The sequence below is a fragment of the Brassica oleracea genome, chromosome C4 (assembly GCF_000695525.1).
Source record: "Brassica oleracea var. oleracea cultivar TO1000 chromosome C4, BOL, whole genome shotgun sequence".
Taxonomy (NCBI): Eukaryota; Viridiplantae; Streptophyta; class Magnoliopsida; order Brassicales; family Brassicaceae; genus Brassica; species Brassica oleracea.
Genome location: NC_027751.1, coordinates 19,234,399 through 19,256,695, shown reverse-complemented (window position 1 = coordinate 19,256,695; position 22,297 = coordinate 19,234,399). Strand labels below are relative to the sequence as shown.

At 35.5% G+C, this 22,297-nt stretch overlaps 1 protein-coding gene and 1 long non-coding RNA gene across 5 annotated transcripts; both read left to right on the top strand.

Annotated features, from left to right (window-relative positions):
- Positions 1-9,641: 9,641 nt before the first annotated feature.
- LOC106340615 lies at positions 9,642-11,738 on the top strand. 4 transcript variants are annotated; one of them, XR_001269466.1, is made up of 6 exons: positions 9,642-9,705; positions 9,884-10,166; positions 10,265-10,445; positions 10,522-10,659; positions 11,009-11,118; positions 11,258-11,738. It is a non-coding gene; the product is annotated as an uncharacterized LOC106340615 (long non-coding RNA). The 4 variants fall into 4 exon arrangements; XR_001269465.1 differs by lacking the exon at positions 9,642-9,705 and having other exon boundaries at positions 9,747-10,166; positions 11,080-11,118; XR_001269463.1 differs by lacking the exon at positions 9,642-9,705 and having other exon boundaries at positions 9,747-10,166.
- Positions 11,739-14,827: 3,089 nt separating this feature from the next.
- Positions 14,828-15,301, top strand: LOC106338316 (uncharacterized protein At4g04775-like). The gene is made up of 2 exons (XM_013777328.1): positions 14,828-14,989; positions 15,062-15,301. The coding sequence occupies exons 1-2, from the start codon at positions 14,828-14,830 to the stop codon at positions 15,299-15,301; spliced, it is 402 nt and encodes a 133-aa protein (XP_013632782.1).
- The last annotated feature ends 6,996 nt before the right edge of the window (positions 15,302-22,297 follow it).

Below are 22,297 nucleotides of genomic sequence, written 5' to 3'. Positions count from 1 at the left end.
CCATAAACTTAATTAACTAACTAAACACTTCATAAAATCAAGTTAAACTTCAAAAGGGTTTACTATACACAAAAATAAACATTTATAGGTAAAAATTTAATTTTTCAAAAAAACATTCAAGCTTTCCAAAATCTAACCCTAAGAATACATACAATACTACAACATATTTTGTCAAACCCTAAACCAAAGAATACCATGATTCACTACCTATACTCATCTATGTTGAAAATAATTCAGTTTTGTTATATTTTAATTTATAACACTTAAAACTGTTTATAGTTACATTATTTTAATTTTTCGCTTATCAAAATATTTTTTTAAAAATTTAAAAATTATTTTTAAGATCAGCCACACCAGAAAACTTACTTGGAAGTCGTCTAGAAGACTTCTAGCATCTCAGGCGACTCAGACGACTTACTGGGGCTATATTCGCAAAATGGCTTCTGTTTTTTTTGTTTGGTCACAAGAGGCTGGCTGTAATTTCACAAGGCTTTTAGGTTTGTTTTGCATTTGATTCAAGTTTGGGTATAGGTTTGTATTTAAAATCAAGTTGTGAGTAATATTTGGCAAATCCCCTATATAAGAAATAGAAATATTATATTAAAAATCTATCGCAATATTAGAATGAGTAAATATAAAATATAAGAAAACAATACACAATAAGTAAATATACAATATGAGAACTGAAAAAAAAACTAAATTTGACATCTATCTAAAAATTGTATACTAGAATAAATACTAAGTAAATATAGAGTATAAGAAACAAAAATATTACATTAAACATCAATCGTAATATTAGAATAAAAATAAATAATAATTAAATATACAATATAAAAAATATAAAAACTACATTAAACATCTAAAAAACGTAAGGTAAAGTAAATAATAAATAAATATACAATATAAGAAATAAGTATTACATTAAACATATATTAATAATATTACCATTTGATATAAAAGCAAAAAATAGAAAAAGTAAATATACAATATAAGAAAAAATAAAAAATAAATAAATATACAATATAAGAAATAGAAAAACTACATTAAACATCTATCTGAAAATGGTATTGTCTTACACTTTTATTATTTACAAATATTTTTATAAGTAAATATATATATACAATATAGGAAAAAATAAATAATAAGTAAATATATAAAATAAGATATAGAAATGATATTACATTTAATATATATAATGATATTATAATTCATATAGCAAGAAATTTAGAATAAGTAAACATACAAAATAAGAAAAGATAAGCAGCAAGTAAATATACAATAAAAAATAGAAAAACTAAATTAAACATCTATCTGAAAAATGTATAGTTAAATAAATAATAACCAAATATGCAATATAAGAAATATAAATATTACACTAAAAATCAATAGTAATATTACCATTTGATATAAAAGCAAGAAAATTAGAATAAATAAATATACAATATAGAGAAATTTCTTAGGATTGCCATTTTTAAGTTTTTATCACAAAATAGCCCTCAATTAGAAAAATGACTAAATGAAGTTTTATTAAACAGTAAAAATACATTTGTACCATACAATTAACTAATCTAGACTTAGGGTTTAGAGTTAAGGGGTGGGGTTTTGAGGATAGAGTTTCAAATTTTTAAAAATAAAAAATAAATATTAAAATTTTCAAAATTAAAAGGGGCTATTTTGGTCATTTTTCTTATTGAAAGCTATTTTGTGACAAAAACTTAAAAATATCTATTTGAAAGAATTTCCCTATAATATAAGAAACATTAAATAATATGGAAATATACAATATAAGAAATGAAAAACTATATCAAACATTTATTTGAAAAATGTATACTTTTTTTTTTGTTTTTTCTAAAGAAATATGTATTCATACAAACATACAATTCATAATTTTGTTGTTGTTCAGAATACAACGTCCAAAAGAATAGCTATATCGAATACTGTAAAGAAAAGTGTGACTCTCTTCTCCTTCATCTACGTAAGTAAATAGATTACTGAGAGCCTGACACGTGTCTATCTCTCTAATGGACTTCAATATTGCTTTGGTTTGTTATGTTAATAGGCTCGAACGTTTGGGCTTTGAAAAATTCACAAACAAGGTCACGACGTTCTCCTTCTTCGATGATGTCGACTTTAGATTAGGATCTCCTTTAGATTAGGGCTCTTCGTTTTCTCAAGCACGGAAAAGGGAAACAATGGGGATTCTGGAATCTATGTCTCGATCTACGTTCCTGGCGTTTCGTCTGTGGTTCATCTTCCCCATTCGTTATGATATCACTCAAATTACTCTAAGGATTGATTTATACTCTCTGAAATAAGAGGTCGAGTTGTGGTACTTAGGAAATCCATAGGGAGCTAGGGCACACAAAAGATCTAATAGTTGTGTGATTAAGCTAGGCTAATAGGTTTAAAGCGGTAAAGAAAGATAGTAAAGCAGTAAATAAAGCAGTAAACAAGTTGAACAAGACAATTGTTCAGCTTGGCAGAAAGTTTTTTGATGGAAGGTTGGTTTGCTAGATCTAGGGTTTCTATTCAGGAAATCAGGATTATAATGATATAGAGACTAAAGCATGATATTATTGAACTCAACGATTAGAATAACCGATCATCTCTCAATTTGTAGATTATCTATTACTAGATCCAAGACCTTCAACTCTTGATGTCGAATCTTAGAAAGCGTCGATCGATGTATCTATAGGAGCATCGACCGATACACCTTTCGTCATGTCGATCGATATCTCATTAGGAGAATCGATCGACACTCTTCTAGTAAGCGTTTAGCGCGGGTTGATTAATGTTCACTAGGGTTTCTAGATCAATTCTCGTTTGTTTCTATCAATCCTACTAGGGTGGACAAAAAAACCGAACCGAACCGAGTCAAACCGAACCGAAACCGATTCAAATCGAACCAAAACATATTTCAAACCATTCGGTTGAAGATTTCCCCAACCCGAATGGTTCGGTTTTAAACCGAACCGAACCGAGAAACCGATGATTATTTAAATTAAAAATATTAGTAATACCAATATACTAAAATTTTAATACCATATCACGTATTTTCCATTTTTCATTTATTAACATATATTCTTCTAACCAACTATGTAATCATTATAATATTTGATTTAAAAAATAGAAAAGTGTTTATCTTTATATTCTTATATATGTAAACATTGATGTTAAATCTAAACCTAAAGCCTAAAACCTAAAGCAAATTTTATTAAAAACAAAAGTTCTTCTCCACAGCGTCACATGGAAGATGATTCATTGCAAGCTTTTTAATAATGATATAAAATACATTACTAATGATGTTGGTTTTTTTTTTAGTTAACTTTCATTTGTTTTAATTCTTATATATTTTTATGTGACTTTTTAAAGGTTTTTGTTTCAGTTTTATGTTGAATTTAGTTCACATAGTTTATGTTTACGTAATTTATGCCTAACTAAGAAGAATCTATATAAAAAGATCCAAAAAATAAATCCAACAGAACTGAATACAAACCGAACCGAATATAATCCGAACCGAACACAAAACGAACCGAACTAACCAAACCAAAACGAAACCGAACCGAACCGAGAAAATAACCGAAGTGTCCACCCCTAAATCCTAGCTCAGAGAAGACAACTCAGATAAAAACCCAAGCTTTCGCTTGTGCTTAATAAATCTATGATCAAGTTCAGGTTAATTACTCAAGAACAAGCAATAAGAACAGACCCAATGATGAACACAACTTAGCAATTTTATATTTGGAGCTAATCTCACATAACCTATTTGAACTCTAAACCTAACAGGTAGATCTATTCAGACATGAAATTGTCACAGAAAATCATAGATGAATAGATATAAATCTGCAATAGAATAGATAATAAAAACCAAAAGAGTTCCATGAGGACTCTGAAGGAGTTCCTCCTTTCTCTCCTAACCTAAGAGACCTAATAGAATAGAAAGCTTAGCCGTAAACAATGGCTTATAAAACACATAAATAGGGTTTTAGGTCATCCAAGTGTATTCTGGTAATTTGTGGTTGCTTCTGCGCTTCAGTCGGTCATAAAATATGCTCAGCCATATTCTGGAATCACTGTCGACCGACATCAATGCTGTTTCATCGATCGACAGTCCTTCATCTCCTCGACAGCTTCCTCTCGAGAGGCATGCTGACCACTCTTCAGTAAAACGGGCATAACCTCTGCTACAGGATGCTGATTGACCTCAAACTGGTGGCATTAGAAAGCTAACTCATAGCTCTATCCTGTGTAAAACGATGGGCTCAATCTAACGGTGGGAAGGTCTCCATACATAGCTAGACATCTGATGCGTCTGTGCAGTTTTACACCTCAAAAGGCTCCAAAATCACCATATTTCTCCAGAACGTACATGAACCTGTAAATACTCTAAAAAGACTCCAAAACATAATAATTATATCTTAAAAAACTTATATACCATGGCTAAAAGTGGGTAAAATCCATGGTATATCAGCTCCCCCAGACTTACCCTTTTGCTTGTCCTCAAGCAAAACAGACGGGCAGTGCCTCTGAAAGAGGTTTGAAAACGGCAGGGACTCACATGATTTAAAACTTATAATCATCACCTCTGCAATATTGCAATCCACATCTAAGAAGTCCTAATCACAAAAGCACATTATACCATATCCTAGTTTAGCAACCAAATTCACTTAGCCAACAACTTAGCAAATCATATCTGACATTCTCCTCTACCAACTTCATTTCTTAACATAAATAAAAGTGCAGGCTTTACCTTGGGAGTATCGATCACATGATGCAAGGATGCTCAAACAAGTATCTGGACCTGTAGGTAAATAAGAATTCATTTCCTCTCCCTCTACTAATTTCTCTCTCAGTCAAAGTCTGCTTATATTGCAAGATCATTGACCAAGACTGGACAGGCTTCCATGAATCAAGCTTTAATGATTTTGGCCACCAAATCTTGTTCACTTCCTTTTGACATATATCCCAGGATTATTTGTGAATCAAGCCTTAATGTTTATAGCCACCAAGTCCTGTTCTAATCCTTTACCTATAGAATTCTTATGAATTAAGCCTTAATGGTTGTAGCCACCAAATCCTGTTCGAATCCTTTACCTATATTATTATCTATAATTATATATATATATATATATATATTTTTTTTTTTTTTTTTTTTTTACACACTAATATCAGTAAACATCCCCCCAGACTTAAATTACACTATCCCCAGTGTATATCTAGTCAGAGTTATTGTGAGAAATAATCATAAGTACATAATTTAACAAGTAAGAACGATATACCAGACCGGAATGGATGTCGACCGATGTAAAGGTGTTGATATCGGTCGCGGCAGGTGATGTTCTGTCGATCGATGGAGAAATCGTTCCTCGGATCCTTTTTGTTTTTTTGTTTTGTTTTTTTTTAATAGCTAACTAAAACACAATATTAGTAGAACCTCTCCCAGACTTAAACAACACTATCTCTAGTGTTATACAGTCTAAGATTGGTGGGGAAATAAATCATAAGAACAATATTTAACAAGAAAAAATGGTATACTGACTTTGATATGAGTGTCGACCAACACAGTTAAGTGGCGATCAATACTCTTGAAGCTCTATCGATCGATGTTGCGCAGCCATCGTCGATCCTCGTGCCAACTCGTCTTCCTCGGATCTTTTTTTTTTCCTTTTGACCTGAAATAAATAAAAACTTTAATCAGTAACGATCTAAACTAAACTGAAAGAAATTGCCTAATAGTGGGTTGCCTCCGACTCAACGCTTTGTTATAGTCATTTAGCTTGACTTTGGAGATCTGATTTAGTCCGAATGAGAAAGAGAACATGCTCCAAAACACGTCTCAATGTCTGCTCTCTGAAGCCTTATCATTCTTGTGTGAAAGCCTCCTCCATAGACTCTGCTCCTTTGTCTATCATCTCAGCAATAAGGAGCGCTCGAGGCTTTGGAAATGGTTGTGAGAAGCATCTGCTGCGCACTCTGGATTTCCTGACACCATCTGAGAAGCGAAGAATCAATGATAACTGAGAATCACCCATGATCCTTTTTCTCTTCTTCCAATTCCTCATCTTCTTTCCCATAGACTTGTCTGATCGCGTAGTGGTATCTCCATCCCTAAGATTTCCACACACATCGAACTCTTTCTGCTCTGATATGCGTCAAGTGTCGATCAATGGATAAGTGGTAGCGTCGATCGATGTCGGCTTGTTGATGTCGTTCGATGGTATCCGGTCGGTGTTGATCGATATTGCTTCTGCTGGGCCCTTATCGACTTCATCTCTAAATCGCAACCCTCTCTGAGAAGCTTCTGCATGTAGAGGATCATCATGTACCCCATTGTAAGGATTTAACTGCAAACTTCTATCTGGTGGGATAGGAAATTCAACTTCAACCACAGCGCATGGAACCACAATCTTCACAGGATCATGTATCCTCTTCACTCTTTTGTGAAGCCCAGCAGCTTCTTCTGCGCATATAAGTGGTCTCTGATGTTTGGAGTCAGCATTGTGTGAGGCTTCAGACTCTTGCATTCTTTCCTCAATTGGTTCCATCTCAACTATGAAACCGTGCGGTTCGTCCAACAACGGGTGTCGATCGATGCTCTCGGGTGGGTGTAGGTCGATGCTATCTGGTAGATGGTGAACGATGATAGAGGGTGGGTGTTGGTCGATGATGCAGGGTGTGTGTCGATCGATCTCATCAGGTTGGTGTCAACCGATGCTAGCCTTTGGTGAAGTTTCCAGATCTCCTCTCGAAGTATTCTGATCGTCATCAAGCTTCTTCTTCGAATTCTGATCCATATCTTCAAGCACTTCCTCCAGCTCCACGAATTCTTCTAACTCCAACTCCAAGAACTCTTCTAGGTCCAAGAAATCTTCCATGGTCATCTCTTTTTCTATATCGTCGATCGACATAGAGGTTGTACCTTTGGTAAATGTTGAGGTCGTACTATCGATCGACGTTGAGGTCGTGTCGTCGGTTAACGTTGAGGTCGTGCCGTCGGTTGACGTTGAGGTCATGCCGTCGGTCGACGTTGAGGTCTTACCGTCGGTCGATGTTGAGGTTGTGCCGTAGGTAGACGTTGAAGTCCTGTTGTCGGTAGACGTTGAGGTCGTACCGTCGGTAGACGTGGAGGTCTTGTCACTAATGTCAGCTTCTTCTCTTCGCGCGAACTTATCTGTCCATTGAACCTCAATGTCTGGCTTTTCGATCTGATCGTTCATGGTTTCAGATTCCTCATTCGGCTCAGTGTAGACTATACCCAACATCTGACTGAAACTAGACATCAATTCCTTCTCCTGGCCTTTAATCATCTTATCCAACATATCATCAAACTCCTTCTGTCGAGTTGCTGTAGAGAAATTTGTTGAGGAAGGCGGTCTTAATGTCCTCCCAGCAGGTTAAAGATCTTGGCTGTAGCTGACTGAACCAGATAAATGCATCTCCAGATAGAGAATAGGGGAAGATCTTGCAGATAATGTGGTATACATATACTTCATTATACTCGCTTGCAGAGGCTAGCTCCTCAAGTTCTTTGATAAGGTCTCTGGGATCTTCATAAGGAAGACCTCGGAAAGGGTCCACACTTTCCTGTTCATACCATTCGCGGTTCAGATCAAAGTCGTTTGTCTCAGCAACATCAATCACATCAAGGATTACAGCACCCTCTGTATTAATCAATTGTCCCGTGCAGTTGCGAGTGCGACCTTCTTCGTCTCTTAGCATCCCATTCTCGTCAACTTTAAGTATGAGAACTTCCACCTTCTCTGCCTCCAAACAAGTGGTGTCAGACGACAGATGAACAGTGTCAGTCGACGGTGGATGAACAGTGTCTGTCGACGGCGGATGAACAGTGTCGATCGACAGTTGATGAACGGTGTCGATCGACGGTTGATGAACAGTGTCGATTGACGGTTGATGAACAGTGTCGATCGGCGTCGGGTGAACAGTGTCGATCGACATCAGGTGAACAGTTTCTGTCGACGATGGATGAACAGTGTCGATCGACAGTGATGAGCAGTGTCGATCGACGGTTGATGAAAGGTGTCGATCGACGTCGGGTGAACAGTGTCGATCGAAGTCGGGTGAACAGTGTCGATCGACGTCGGGTGAACAGTGTCGATCGACGTCGGGTGAACAGTGTCAATCGACACTTGGATATCTACGCTACCAATCGCTGCTTGGAGGGTGTTGACTGCCCTCTTAGACTTATGGATCATGCGTTCCAAATCCAGTGGCTCTACTAGTAAGAGCCTTATCCCCTTGTTGCTTCTGGAGTGATTTATACTCTCTCAAATAAGAGGTCGAGTTGTGGTACTTAGGGATCGAATCCACAGGGAGCTAGGGTACACAAAAGATCTAATAGTTATATGATTAAGCTAGGCTAATAGGTTCAAAGCAGTAAATAAAGATAGCAAAGAAGTAAATAAAGCAGTCAATGAAGCAGTAAACAAGTTGAACAAGACAATTGTTCAGCTTGGTAGAGAGTTGTTTGATGGAAGGATGGTTTTCTAGAGACTAAAGCATGATATTATAGAACTCAACGATTAGAATAACCGATCATCTCTCGATTTGTAGATTATCTATTACTAGATCCAAGGCCTTCAACTCTCGATGTCGAATCTTAGAAAGCGTCGATCGATGTCTCTATAGGAACATCGACCGATACACCTTTCGTCGTGTCGATCGATATCTCATTAGGAGAATCGATCGACATGCTTCTAGTAAGCGTTTAGCGCGGGTTGATTAAATGTTCACTAGGGTTTCTAGATCAACTCTCGTTTGTTTCTATCAATCCTAGCTCAGAGAAGACAAGTGAGATAAAAACACAAAGCTTTCGCTTGTGCTTAATAAATCTATGATAAAGTTCAGGTTAATTATTCAAGAACAAGCAATAAGAACAGACTCAATGATGAATATCACAACTTAGCAATTCTATATTTTGGGCTAATCACACATAACCTATCTAAACCCTAAACCTAATAGGTGGATCTATTCAGACACGAAGTTGTCATAGAAAATCATAGATGAATAGATATAAAAAACAAAGGAGTTCCGGGAGGAATCTGAAGGATTTCCTCCTTTCTCTCCTAACCTAAGAGAAACAATAGAATAGAAAGCTTAGCCGTCAACAATGACTTAGAAAACACATAAATATGGTTTTAGGTCGTCCAAGGGTATTCTGGTAATTTGTGGTTGCTTATGGGCTTCAGTCGGTCATAAAATATACTCAGCCCATATTCTGGCATCACTTTCGACCGACACCAATGCTGTTTCATCGATCGACAGTCCTTCATCTCCTCGACAGTTTTCTCTCGCGAGGCAGACTGACCACTCTTCAGTAAAACGGGGATAACTTCTGCTACAGGATGCCGATTGACCTCAAACCGGTAGAATTGGAAAGCTAACTCAAATCTATATCTTGTGTAAAATGATGGGCTCAATCTAATGGTGGGAAGGTCTCTATCCATAGCTAGACATCTGACGTGTGTCTGTGCAGTTCTGCACCTCAAAAAGCTCCAAAATCACCATATTTCTCCAGAACGTACCTAAAAAGACTCTAAAACATAATAATTATATCTTAAAACACTTATATACCATGGCTGAAAGTGGGTAAAATCCATGGTATATCACGTTACAAGATGAATCACGATTCGTCATTCAACGCTCCTTATCTCCCCTTCCTGGCGGTGGAACTCAATCTATAAAAAGGTCCATCTCCATCCCATAAATATCATCCTCACCATCTTACTTATCTCACGAGAGAAACTTCGTTTCTTTTTTTGACATCGAGCTAAACTTCTTTCAGTATTATACGTAATTCATTTGTCATACTCTCTGATTTGAAAGCGGATCTTTGTTCTTCCACCTTGGATGTCCGACTTTTCAGGCTTATGGGTTTCATGGCCGAGAGTTTCAGTCCTTAACAAAAGAAGCTTTCATCATCATCCTAGATTCTTATTAATGTCAATCAGTAAGTAAACTTTTCCTTTTTCGTTCTTCCCGTCCACATGGAATTTACATTCGCTCAATTTTTTAAATTTTGCATCTGCGTTTGACGATTGAAAATCGGAATCCGAGTTCAATTTATGGATCTGAAATCAAGCGCTGGCGATTGAAAAATGTTTAACATAAATTCACAAGTGAAGGCTTGGTGACATTTACGTCCGCAGGTTAGCTTTTTGCATATAATCCTTCTAAAAGTTTTATTGTTTCCCCATACGTTTTTATCGTTCACTGATTTTGGATTGGGTTGGTGATTTACTTTAAGTTGTGCCTGATGCTGACAAGTCAAAAACTGGAAAAAAGCAGTCTAATTCTCCTTTTACGAAGCTTCTTTCCGGTATCCACATGTGTGTCACTGGTTTCACATGTTGTTTGCAATCGCAAAGGGTGTGGCTTGGTGTCCTTTAAATTGAGCTTCTATGGAGCGAAACATTGAATCCGTGAAGGTAAACCGGAACATCTCTCTCTCTGGCTCTTGCAAGGTGATGTTAGACTAATTTGTGTTGTATGGTAAAACTCCAGATTATTTTATGTATAGAAGATAATGATCCCACGTTCTTTATAGACATGTATCAAATACGCAATTCTTCATCATAACAATAAGCCGAGAAAGAAAACTTGGGAAGGATCCAAAGAAAACATGTTACGTAAGAATCAGCGGTATCAGCTTCTAAATCTTTTCGCTCTCTTATTTATATTATGGGATTATATTGACACACAGAAACAAAAAAAGAGTCGATAGACAGAGGAAAGAAAAACGGAACAGAGCCGAGGATTTTACATAGATCCACTTCCTGCTCTGTTCTTCTTATTCTTCTCTTGGTCTGTTCACAAATTTAAAAATGATTGGCTTATCTTCGTAATGGGGGTTGAAGTATATTCACAGGCCACAGCTTTGATAAGAAATGATCCAAGTTTTTATTTTATTCAAGATTTATGGTCTTTCACGTTTACCAAATTTTTTTTAAGAATCTACAACCAATTAAGTTTCTTCATCTCTTTTATTAAGGTCTTGAAGATATACATAGATGAACATCCCATTTTTATGAATGTTGATATACTCTCTTATGTGTACATAAGCTCTAACAGATGACTTCTCCGAAACATTTTTTAAAAAGGGTAAAAGATTCAATCTCTTGCTTTTTATTTATGATTTCAGACAAGATCGTATATATATTTGGTGTGATAGTCTTATCGTTGTTCTTTATATTGTTTCAACATAATCCTCATAAATATTTTTATTTCTTTGAACTATTAGCTGGTGTATGTAGTAGAAACCCTCCCAAAAGCAAAACAAGTGGTTGAGTTCACGGATAAAATTCAGCAACAAGCTTCATCAAATTTGGCAGACCTGGAAAATGCCGGTCCAAACTCTCGGCTACGATGCCAGATAAATAATTTAATGTAGGAAACTTCAACAGAAAAATAAGGGCAATGTGCAAGAGATAAAAGAAGGGTAAAGTCTCATAAAAAAGATCGAACGGGTTAGTAAAGAATACGCGTGTATATTATAATAAGCAAAAGGGGCTGTTAACTATAACCTACGTGCCAAGAACACTGAATGAAATTGCTGATTCTTTATCTAAAAATGTTCAATCTTTTCATAGATCTTTTTGTTTTATTGGGTGTTTTATTCCGGTATGGTTACCCAGACCACCTCATGTTTGAGTAATAGAATAAACGTTTGTTGACAAAAAAAAAACTATAATTCGTTTGGGTTTATAAATAAACAAAAAAGTTTAACTATAATTAGTTTGAATTTATAAATAAATAAAAGAACTCTTGGTTTTCGCTGTTGAAAAAATCTCAAAATCCACCGACTAATATAAAAGACCACAAGTTGTGATTAAGCACCTTGATTAACACATTAATTAGGAAATGAACAAAACCATATTATTGATGTAGTAGATGATAACAAATTGTTAATAAAAAAAAAGAAGATGATAACCAAAATGCTGTGGAGTTGAACAAACAAAAAAGAGAACTCCAAGAAGAAAAAGCTTGAAAGCATTTGAAGAAAAGGATGTATTGTCCTTAATATCATAATTACCCATGGTTAAATTAATAGGTGATTACCATCTCCAAATAGATGAGCATTTAGTGGTGACAAAAAAATATGATAATAAAGTAATATACACAAAAGAGATACACTAGAACATCCATCAAGGACTTGCATACTCTGAATTCTAAAGTGTCTATAAGCCAGGTGGTCAAGAAGTTAACCAAAGCCAGTTATGGTCTAAGGAATGTAGAGAACAATTTTTAATTAAATTTATATTATCAGTTTATTTATTCTCCCGCCCGTATGACGGGTTTACCCTAGTAGTTAATATTTGAAAATAAAAATAGTCTTGCGCGTAGCGCCGGTTAACTCCTAATATATATATATTATAATGGGAGAATTTACACTTTCCTGAGATTGTCCACATTAGCATTTGTGGGTCCCACCTAAAAAAATATTTTTGTGTTTTAAATGACAAATTTTGTTGTTTATGATAATTGATTTATTTGTGATTTTTATTTTAATATATAGAAGTTTAAAAAAATCCGTAGCCCAATATGCTAAATCCCGAAAATGGCCCAAATAAGCCTTTTAGGTCTATAATCTTCCTCTTCAATGGAAATTTAGAGCTTCCATCGGGTATTAATCTCAGATGCTCTTAATGTGGGAAAATATATTCTGGCATACTCTTACGAATTCTGGCGTACTCTTGTCTATTCTGATACTCTTTAGGAGTGTGGTTAATGTCGACAGTGCCCCTGACCAATTAAAAAATAAATTCAATTAATTAATAATTCTTCTTCTCTCTCTCTTCTCTCGAGGCTCCACTGCCCTCGAACCCGCCCTCAATCCTCTCTCGTCCTCGTCGTGGTGTTCTTCCGAGTTTCTCGCTATCATCGAATTGCTAACTCGGTTTCGTCGCTTGGATGCTGAATCATTGAGCTATTGATTCTGTTTTGCAGGGTATGTCTCAAATTCCATCGTTTTAGAAGCGTCATCCACCACTCATAGACGATTAACTCAATTCACAGGGATTCCGATTTGGATATAAGATTTCATATTTGTGTATGAACTAGTCGAGGATCGGAAAGTTTGGATGGTCTGTTTATTAGGAAATTCGATAATCAACAACTGTATAATTGCATGTTGGGAATCAAAGCTGATTACAATTTGGAATTGAAGACTCGATTCGTAGTAATGGAAAATTTCTTATTCATTTGTGTATAAGGATCGGAAAGTGTGGATGGTCTGTTTATTAGGAAATTCGATAATCAACAACTGTATGATTGAATGTCAGAATTGAAAGGACGATTGAATCAAAGAAAGCTGATTACTATTTGGTTTTCTGAGAAACATCTAGAACTCTGAAACTTGGGGAAACTTGGTTAGATTATACGTGCTGATTACTGAAAAAACTATGCAACATGGTATAACGAAGTATAACTTTAATGGTATAACTGTATAACCATGTATAACTTTAATGGTTTAATTTTTTTATATTGCAGACAATGTGTCTTTTTTCGACGAGCGTACACTTTGATTATGATGGACATTATTCGAAAGCTTGAGATGATTAATAATGGATTCCAACCGATACTTGTTTGTATGCTATATCCTTTAAGACATCATCATTGAAAGAGATCACTTATTAATTGTTGAAGGAGATGATATGCAAGAAGATGGGAATAGATCCGTTAACGAAGAAGCTCAATTTGGGTTACATTCCATTGGAAGTGGAACCTAAGAGGCAATCATATATTTTGGATGATGAAGATGTGTTTGTTTATCTAACATCAGTGGATAGAGAGCAAAGAAGAAGTATTTTGCATGTGGAAGACATCCAAGAATTGCAAATAGTTCAAATAACCGAGCAATTATCAAGAGTTGGAGAAAGCTCTTGTAGTAGGGATTATAGCGAGCGTGAGAGTGGATATGGAGAAGAAGAGAATGTGGGCACTAGTTTGGAACACGATGAACACCCCCAGAAGAAACAAAAGAGGAGTAGGTTGTAAACCTTTTGCTTTAAGTTTTGATGTGAAGTAGGTTGTAAGCCTTTCGCTTTCAGTTTTGATGTGAAGTAGGTTGTAAGCCTTTCGCTGCCAGTTTTGATGTTTTTATCGTATGGGAACACTGTGAGGTGAAATTTGTATTTGTGTGTTGTACAACCAAGTGAATTTTTTTTTCTTTACTGGTATAACTACGATAGGTAAACTGAGTAATATGATTGTAAATTATAAACTTGTTAATAAGTCATGGAAGTAATAAGATAAAGTAATAAGATAAGATGGTGATTTATTATTAAAATTATGATTTAATCAGAATTATAAAAATTTCATTTCATTGCTTGTTAGCAGTCATTTAGGAAATACACTGAGTTCTAATACCTTTTTCGTTAATACTCACCTCGTTACATTTTAAAATTTGCTACTGGTAGGAAATCAAGTTTATGTGTACATGATCGTATGAGAAAATAACCAAGGAAACATAATATAATTGGTATAACTAAAATCAGTCATTCAAGTAGAGTATAACTAATATAAATGGAAATAATTAAAAAGTACAACTTTGATATTTTCTGTAAAGCTAAAAATTTGGTGAAACTTCGACCACGAAAATCCTTGGATAAAATTTCCCGCCCAGCTTTTCGAATTTTGAATTTCAAATTTCCCTCTTCCCAATTTGATAAAACCCCAAAATCGTTTAATCGAAGTATTAAAGACCTTTTTTTGGGTTTTCCCCATTCTCTATCTTCTCCTTTCTATCTCTTCCCTAATTTATCTCTCTCCCATTCGAACTCCCCCCAACCCCGAGAGAGAAATAGTGGAGATGTCCGCTTCATCTTCCACGACCAGTGGTCGGAGACGAGGACGAACTCCGGGAATACCTAGTAAGTGTTGGTGCGGGGTGGGCATCACCGAGCTCATCTCCAAAACCAATCAAAACCCATATCGCCGATATTATCGGTGTATCTATGCGACGTCACTAAGGGTACATCCGTTTAGCTTTTGTTATTGAAGGCTTACTCGTTCTTGTTTTAATGGTACGTTTAAACCATTGTAGCTTGAGAACGACAATCACGTCTTCAAATGGGTTGACGAAGCTTTCACCGATGAGATACAACAGATGAACAACCAAGTTCGAATGCTAGAAGAAGAAGTTCAATTTCTCAAAGCAACAATAAGGAGTAAAAGTGAACTCAGTGAAGGTCCCAAAATAATGGAGCCTAAGATAAAGATATCAGGAGGTTGTGTTATTCTTGCTGTCGTTTTAGTTCGAGGAATTATGATGTACAAGAAGTAATTCCTAAGAGACTTCCAACTACTTTCTGTTTTTTCTAAGTTTTTTGTAAGTTTCTCCTAAGTTTTGCGAAGTTGGATACCTATGTCGTTTGGACTATCGAAAAAGTTTCTATAATTTTTACGATGTTAGACAATTGAGAAAGTGAAAGTAACACAAAGTCTGACCTATTTATACGGAAACGAATTTCAACTTTGTCTAAGTTTTACAAAGTTGGACAATTGATCAAGTGAAAACACAAATTTTTACCAGTTTATACGAGCACGAACTTGTAGTTCATCTAATTTTTTCGAAGTTGGAAATTTGAAAAAGGTAAAACCACGATGTTTCACCAACATTTGACATAGTTTCATTGCCACAAATTTTATCTGACTGTTACTATTCAGATAAATTACAGTATAGATAAATTTTGGCAGTATAGATCAATTTTGCTTTGATCATATGTTACTTTCTACTTACATGTTGTCCCTTATGTAAAACACCATCCTTGGACTTGCAGGGTCATCGAAATGGGCTTCCGTGTTGAAGACCACTCCCATTGTATCTATCAGATAAGTGTTACGTTTTCCTTAGTTTCATAAATTTAGACTATCTAAATCACTTAGTTTCACTTACTTATACATAGTTATATTTTTAATACATTAAAGCTATACAAAGTTCCGAATCCAAGACATGTGAATATATTTTAATTCTAGTAGCATTCATACCTATGGGATAGTTTCGGTCCATGTGGTCCATGTGAGGGATTGCATGGATGTTCTTGAAATCCATGAAAAGCTGATTGTTCAGAGGATCGATGATGTAGACTTGCGTATTGTGCGTAGCAGATAGATTGAACCGAGAGTTAGTTTCCTGGAAACCTGGATAGGAACGGTTAACTTCTACTCGAAAGATTTCCACCCATTTTCCCTCTTGCTTCTCTAGGCCTAGAAACCTATCCGAATTCCCATCAATGGTCATCTCCATCTTAGTTCCCTACATAAATAAAGTACAAGGATCAAGTTTTTATTTTTCACGGTTACATGCTATTAGAAACTCGAGAGATGATGATTCAACACGTACCTCTTCATCTGCTAGGACATATTTATAGAAAGGCCCACTGCTGGTAACATAGGAATAGAAAGGGTAGATCCTGTGTATTTTGACTCTGAATCGCCAAGACGTGATCTTGGGGTTATAAGAAACTTTAGAAAGTTTATTGTAGTGTGTCATCTTGTTTGTTGAGAGAGGAGATGATGAATCCTTCCTTTGCTTTTCTTTTTGGTGAATTTTGCAGAGAAATGTTATATTCGGACTGAAGAAGACGATTTAACTTACTTTCACTTATATTGCAGACTGTGGTGGAGTTATATCCTGACTGTGGTGGAGTTTAAATGCAATGGTAATGATGATTGTAGACGGTGTAGTGTTGTGGCGTTTAAATGCAAGTGTAATTATTATTATAAGAGACTTTTTCATTCGAGACATGCAGTTATTTCGAGGAGTCCATCATTATCATTTATTACAGGTTTTTCCCAAACTAAATACTAACATTTACAGTTATTATCTCCTATACTGCTAGTTTCTGTCATTAAATATATCCACTAAGTATAATAAGTTTTGGATACTGATCATTTCTATCAAAATATAACAAGATACTATCTAAATTTCGTTAGGTTTTACATAGTTTCAAATATTTATACAATCTAAATTTTTACGTTTTTCTTAGTTTCTTAAATTTAGATAATCTAAATAACTCACTTTCACTTACTTATACATAGTTATAAATCTTAATAAATTAAAGTTATAAAAATTTCCAAATTTCAGACATGCGACTGTTGCAGTCAGAAGGCGTGTGAGAGAAGTCTTGCTTTCTCGGGGAGTCAATCAAATCACCCTTAAATGGACACGTCGATGCTTGAATCATTAATTACAGGTTTTTTCCCAAACTAAATATTAACATTTACATTTATTATCTCCTATACTGCTTGTTTCTGTCATTAAATATATCCACTACGTATAATAAGTGTTGGATACTGATCATTTCTATCAAAATATAACAAGACACTATCTAAATTTCGTTAAGTTTTACATAGTTTCAAATATAGATACAATCTAAATTGTTACGTTTTTCTTAGTTTCATTAATTTAGACATAGTTATACATAGTTATAAATCTTATAAATTCCAAGAGATGCGACTATAGGAGACAGAAGTCGTGTCTTCTGAACTCGTGTCTCGTCGCGCCGTCTCCCCTTAAATGGAAGAGTTACAACTTGTAGAATAGTTGGGGTAATAAATTGAGAATTAAATAACATGAAATAAAGTTACTAAATATTAGCATTTTTATTTATTAAATAACATGAAATAAAGTTACAAAATATCTCATTTTCTTAACGTTTTACATAGTTTCATATATTGAGACAATCTAAAATTTTTAAATTGTGCTTAGTTTCATGAATTTAGATAATCTAAATCAGTTACTTTCACTTACTTATACGCAATTATATATCTTTATCGATTAGAGTTTTTCAAAGTTTCAAATCCAACCCATGCGCACTGAGAAGTCCTGTGTTCTGAACTCGTGTCTTCTCGAGGCGTCTATCAAATAACCCTTAAGTGGGGTAATAAATACTCAGTTTATACTTTTCTCTACACGTCAGTTGAACTTCCATACTACGTGTATTTCGGTTAGAGGATCATCCCCATTATAAAAGGGTTTATCACCTTCTCCAAATAAGTAAAACAAAGATCTCTCCATTTACTTGATTAAACAAATATCTCTCCATGTCGAACTTTAACTTGGCTCTCTCCCTCCTTCCATGCTTCATAAAATTCTCTCAAAGGTAGCAACAAGCCATCTTCGGGACTTCGGTAGTCCAAGAATTGCTTTCTCCGAGTTCAATGAAATTGGCAGAGAAGAATACTTCTACCGATCTGCAGATCTCTTTAACTTGAATGACTGGATTGATGAGGCTAATGCTTTAAGGACATTCAGGCTTAGGTGCTACCAAGCCGGTAATCTAGAGGCTATCTACATGCGAGGTATGTATGAGTCTTCGTCCTCCATTTACTTGATAAAGGAAGGGGAAAAATCCGTCTTGCTGGTGAGAGAGGATTGTTGTGGGCCAAGTATGTAGATGGAATTCTGAACATAGCGTTTAGTGTTGATGCTAGAGGATTTGTTCACAACTATCCTAGCTTTAGTCATGAATTTGTTGATCGAATGAATTATATGATCACGACTTCGTTATCCTCAGGCCATTGGGGTTACGAAAAACCTGAGGTGTTTATGTCTCTACTGGAAAGAATAAATCCCAATGTCTCACATGATTGTTGGTGCTCCGCAGTAATAGAACCGGTGTTTGTAGTCTCCTTAGATGGATCTAGAACACGGTGAACATGCAATCGTTGTTTCTGGTAATGTGCAGCTTGGGACTTCTGCAATGAAATTCACTTGACCGCTGGTCACTGGCCAATTGAAGATTAGTTGTGTGTTTATGAGTTATGGCATGTACTTTTTATCTACTTTTACTAGGTTTATGTAAAATATATTTCATATAATATAATGTCTATAGTTTTTCTCTATAAAGTAATCTTTATTTATTATTAACAACACTGTCTCCATAAAAGAATATAATGCAAATGTAAAAGATACAATCAAAACTAGTTGAACTTTGCAAATCAAAAAGTGGACTTAATTCAATTTAGAATAACTTTGTAACTGATTCAATTTATATTAGTCGTAGTCTTATACGCTGTACAGTTACACCAAGATTTACAATTACACCAACTCGTACAAAGTTGTCGAAAGTTATGAAGAAAGAGATCCGAATTTTATGGATCGGGTCTGGATGGTCCGCGAAATGGGCCTGGTTGGGTTGTAAATACGCAAAATTCTGTTGGTTCCGTGGTCTTTTAATAATTTTTCGGATTTAATTAAAGATTTATCTATTTTCTAGTCCAGGCAGCTTCGGACAGGAGTATATGAGAATTTTTTTTTCCGGGCAGGAGTATTGGAGCAATTGATTCGCTTCCATCGCCTCAGACTCCTCTTAGATATACAAGTGACCCTTTCGTTTCCATAAAGCAGTGAATCTTTCTTTACCTCTACATCTCCCCATCTTTATTCGGTTCATCATTAATGGCTCTGACTCATCGTATATGATGGGATCATGACGCATCGTTTTCTTGGAAGAAAAAAGAATCATCGTGACTCATAGCTTTATGTCATCAATATCAGTTAGAAACATGATTTTGGGATTCTAATCATCTGTCAAACCATCCGAGCATTTAAAATCCAATACAAGGTTTTGGGCAATCATCTCTGTTCTTCTCGATGTAGCTTCAATGGTGGTCTACCCGGCACAAACAATATTTATCTCTATAGCCGGATGGTGAATCGGAGGAGAAACTCAAGTATTGCTATTGGAGCTACGCTTTCTGCTGATGATACTCAAGTGGTTTAGTCGGAGATGCATTGGCTCAAACCGTAAAGAATCTTGCGTATGTCACAGCTGTTATGGTCATCCCGTTACGGTTTAGGGATCAATTGCCTTTCATTGGTCTCGCGATGCTTCTGCTGATCTGGCTTAATGGTTATATCTACATGAAGTTCATGGGCGTCTTGAGCGCATAAGCAAAGGTAACAATATCAAATATCCTACTTATGTGCACTTTTGGAGTTAGTATCTACAAAGTTTCTCTCTTTTCTTTTTCTGATGAAAATAATGACAATTGTTAGGTGAGAATGTATAAGAAATCGAGCCAAGTGACTAACGAGGCGGTCAGGAGTATAAGAACGAGAAAGTGATGAAAGTATATAAGAAGAAATCTGAAGGTCCTAATAGAATAAGGAATCGTCAAGGCATAGCATAGTTAGTGGTACCGTTTTGTAGTTGCTTTCTTCATCCTCTTCGCATCTTACACCGACAGTTTATATGCAGGTGCAATGCTAATGGCAAAGCAACGCTCGATTATCCTTTCCGGGTAACACACCAAATTTAATTTTAGAAAATTAAAACAATATTGTCTTAACCCCCTCAAAGAATATTATGTTTTGTTTCAAACAGGTTTTCCTTGCCTTCACCATGGAAGCTATAGCTCTTTCTCATTCAACTTCACGATCTCCCTGATTCAAGCAAAGCTACCAATGCAGCTGCATCCATCGTCACAGTTATAAAGAAAATCAAACATTGTTTCAAGTGATGCGTGTGAGAGAGTGCTCGATAATCTTAACGGAGATTTGAACTTTGTCATATCAGTTTATCCTTCAGATCCAGATGTCTAGATCTTTTGGGATCTTTGTTTGTCTATTTGGGCCAGAAAGGTTATACCTTGATCTTAAACACGTTTTCAGTTTGGTCGAATGAAAACCAAATATTTCAGTAAGATACATGCAAATTAGTTCAGATCAAATATGATTTAATATTCTCACTATTGCATCAAATACTGTCTTGATCTGCCCCTTTGTTTTACTCTCTGTTTCAAACAATAACTTTGGTTAGAAAGAGCCCAGGCGGGAAATCTATACTGTAATTGCACTGCTGCAGAAGTCTTTCGATCCTGATCATGTCAGATCAGTCTTGCGGAGTGGAGAGTAAGACCTCCAGCCGAAATGGGTAAGGCAGAAAACCTGGCTGGTCAGCGAAGAATCGGTTTTGTTTTATATCCGATCAGTGCAAACATTTCTTATGGAAAAGGAGACGCTTCTGAAACCAATATCGCAGCTAAGCTATCTAACGCTCATGGATTCATCCGTGGACATCAACAGGTATTTTTAATGGCACCTGATAGAATGTGCAGATCTAATTTTCAAATACATACTAAACTGAAAGATGTATTACCTGTTGCAGGGATATTATACAGTTGGTGGGTGTAAGAGTTCAATTATCAGGTGGGCTAAAGAAGAGTAGCCAGAGAAATTGTTAAAGACCCAATGGTGTTGCTCTGATGAAGCAACAAGTGCTCTAGATGCCGAGTCATAGCCATAGCCAGAACAATTTTTAAAGATGGTGTTGTTGCTGAATGTTTCAGAATAGGTGGGAGCTTGTGCTGGCGGTGCTACTTATTTTGGTTCCAACCGCTGCATGAAAATGGAACCATGGACCAAGGTTAATCTAGCATTCGAGATATTTTTAGCTGTCTTTTACAAGATTCAGTGATTCACAAAAAACTAATTTGCAAACTACACAACTGTTTTTATCTTCATGTGTTAATTGCCGTTCTTATTTCCCTATTTGACTATAAAACATTGAAACTGGAGGCCGATAGTCAACATTCTTCTTTCACTGTTAAACTGTCAACTGCTTATACCTATCAACTCATCAATGATTTACAAATTACAATTGTCATGTTCAGGACTGGTCATGGTATATGCAGGCCCTTATTTCCATAGATTGATTGCTCACCATTTAAGGTTACAAGGAACTCAGTATCATCTTCATTCAGAGCTTTGGGTGGTCCTAGAAATCCAATTCAAAGAAGGGTTGAAGAAACAATATAACAAAAAGTACAAAACAAATTTTGTCACTCAAGAAAAAAAATCAAAGTTGTTGCAAACTATCGATTACAGCTTGAGAAATAACTAAAAAGGTAACCAGTTCTCACCAATATAGCTAAACCCAAATTTAATATATCTATTACTCCATATAAAAAATACAATCAAATTTAATATATCTTCCCGCTACAAGAAACCGGCAAGATCACCACCAACTGTTCAGTTACGTTCTTTATTGAGGCAGTCCCGGTGAAGATCTAAACCGTACAATTTTTTTTTTCCGGGAAAAACATTTACCACTACATTTTTCGGCCGTACAGGCCCAACAAACAATTAAATCAAACGTATTGATTTTCATTACAATTTTTCTTTTAAAAAAAACTATTTCCAAAACCGGGAGAAAAATCTTATATATTAAAATAGAAGTCATGAGTTCTCATTCATGTGTGATTTTAAAAACAAATGGACTATCTAGTAGAGTTGGTCACATTACATTTTCAATCATTAGTAATCTTTATATTA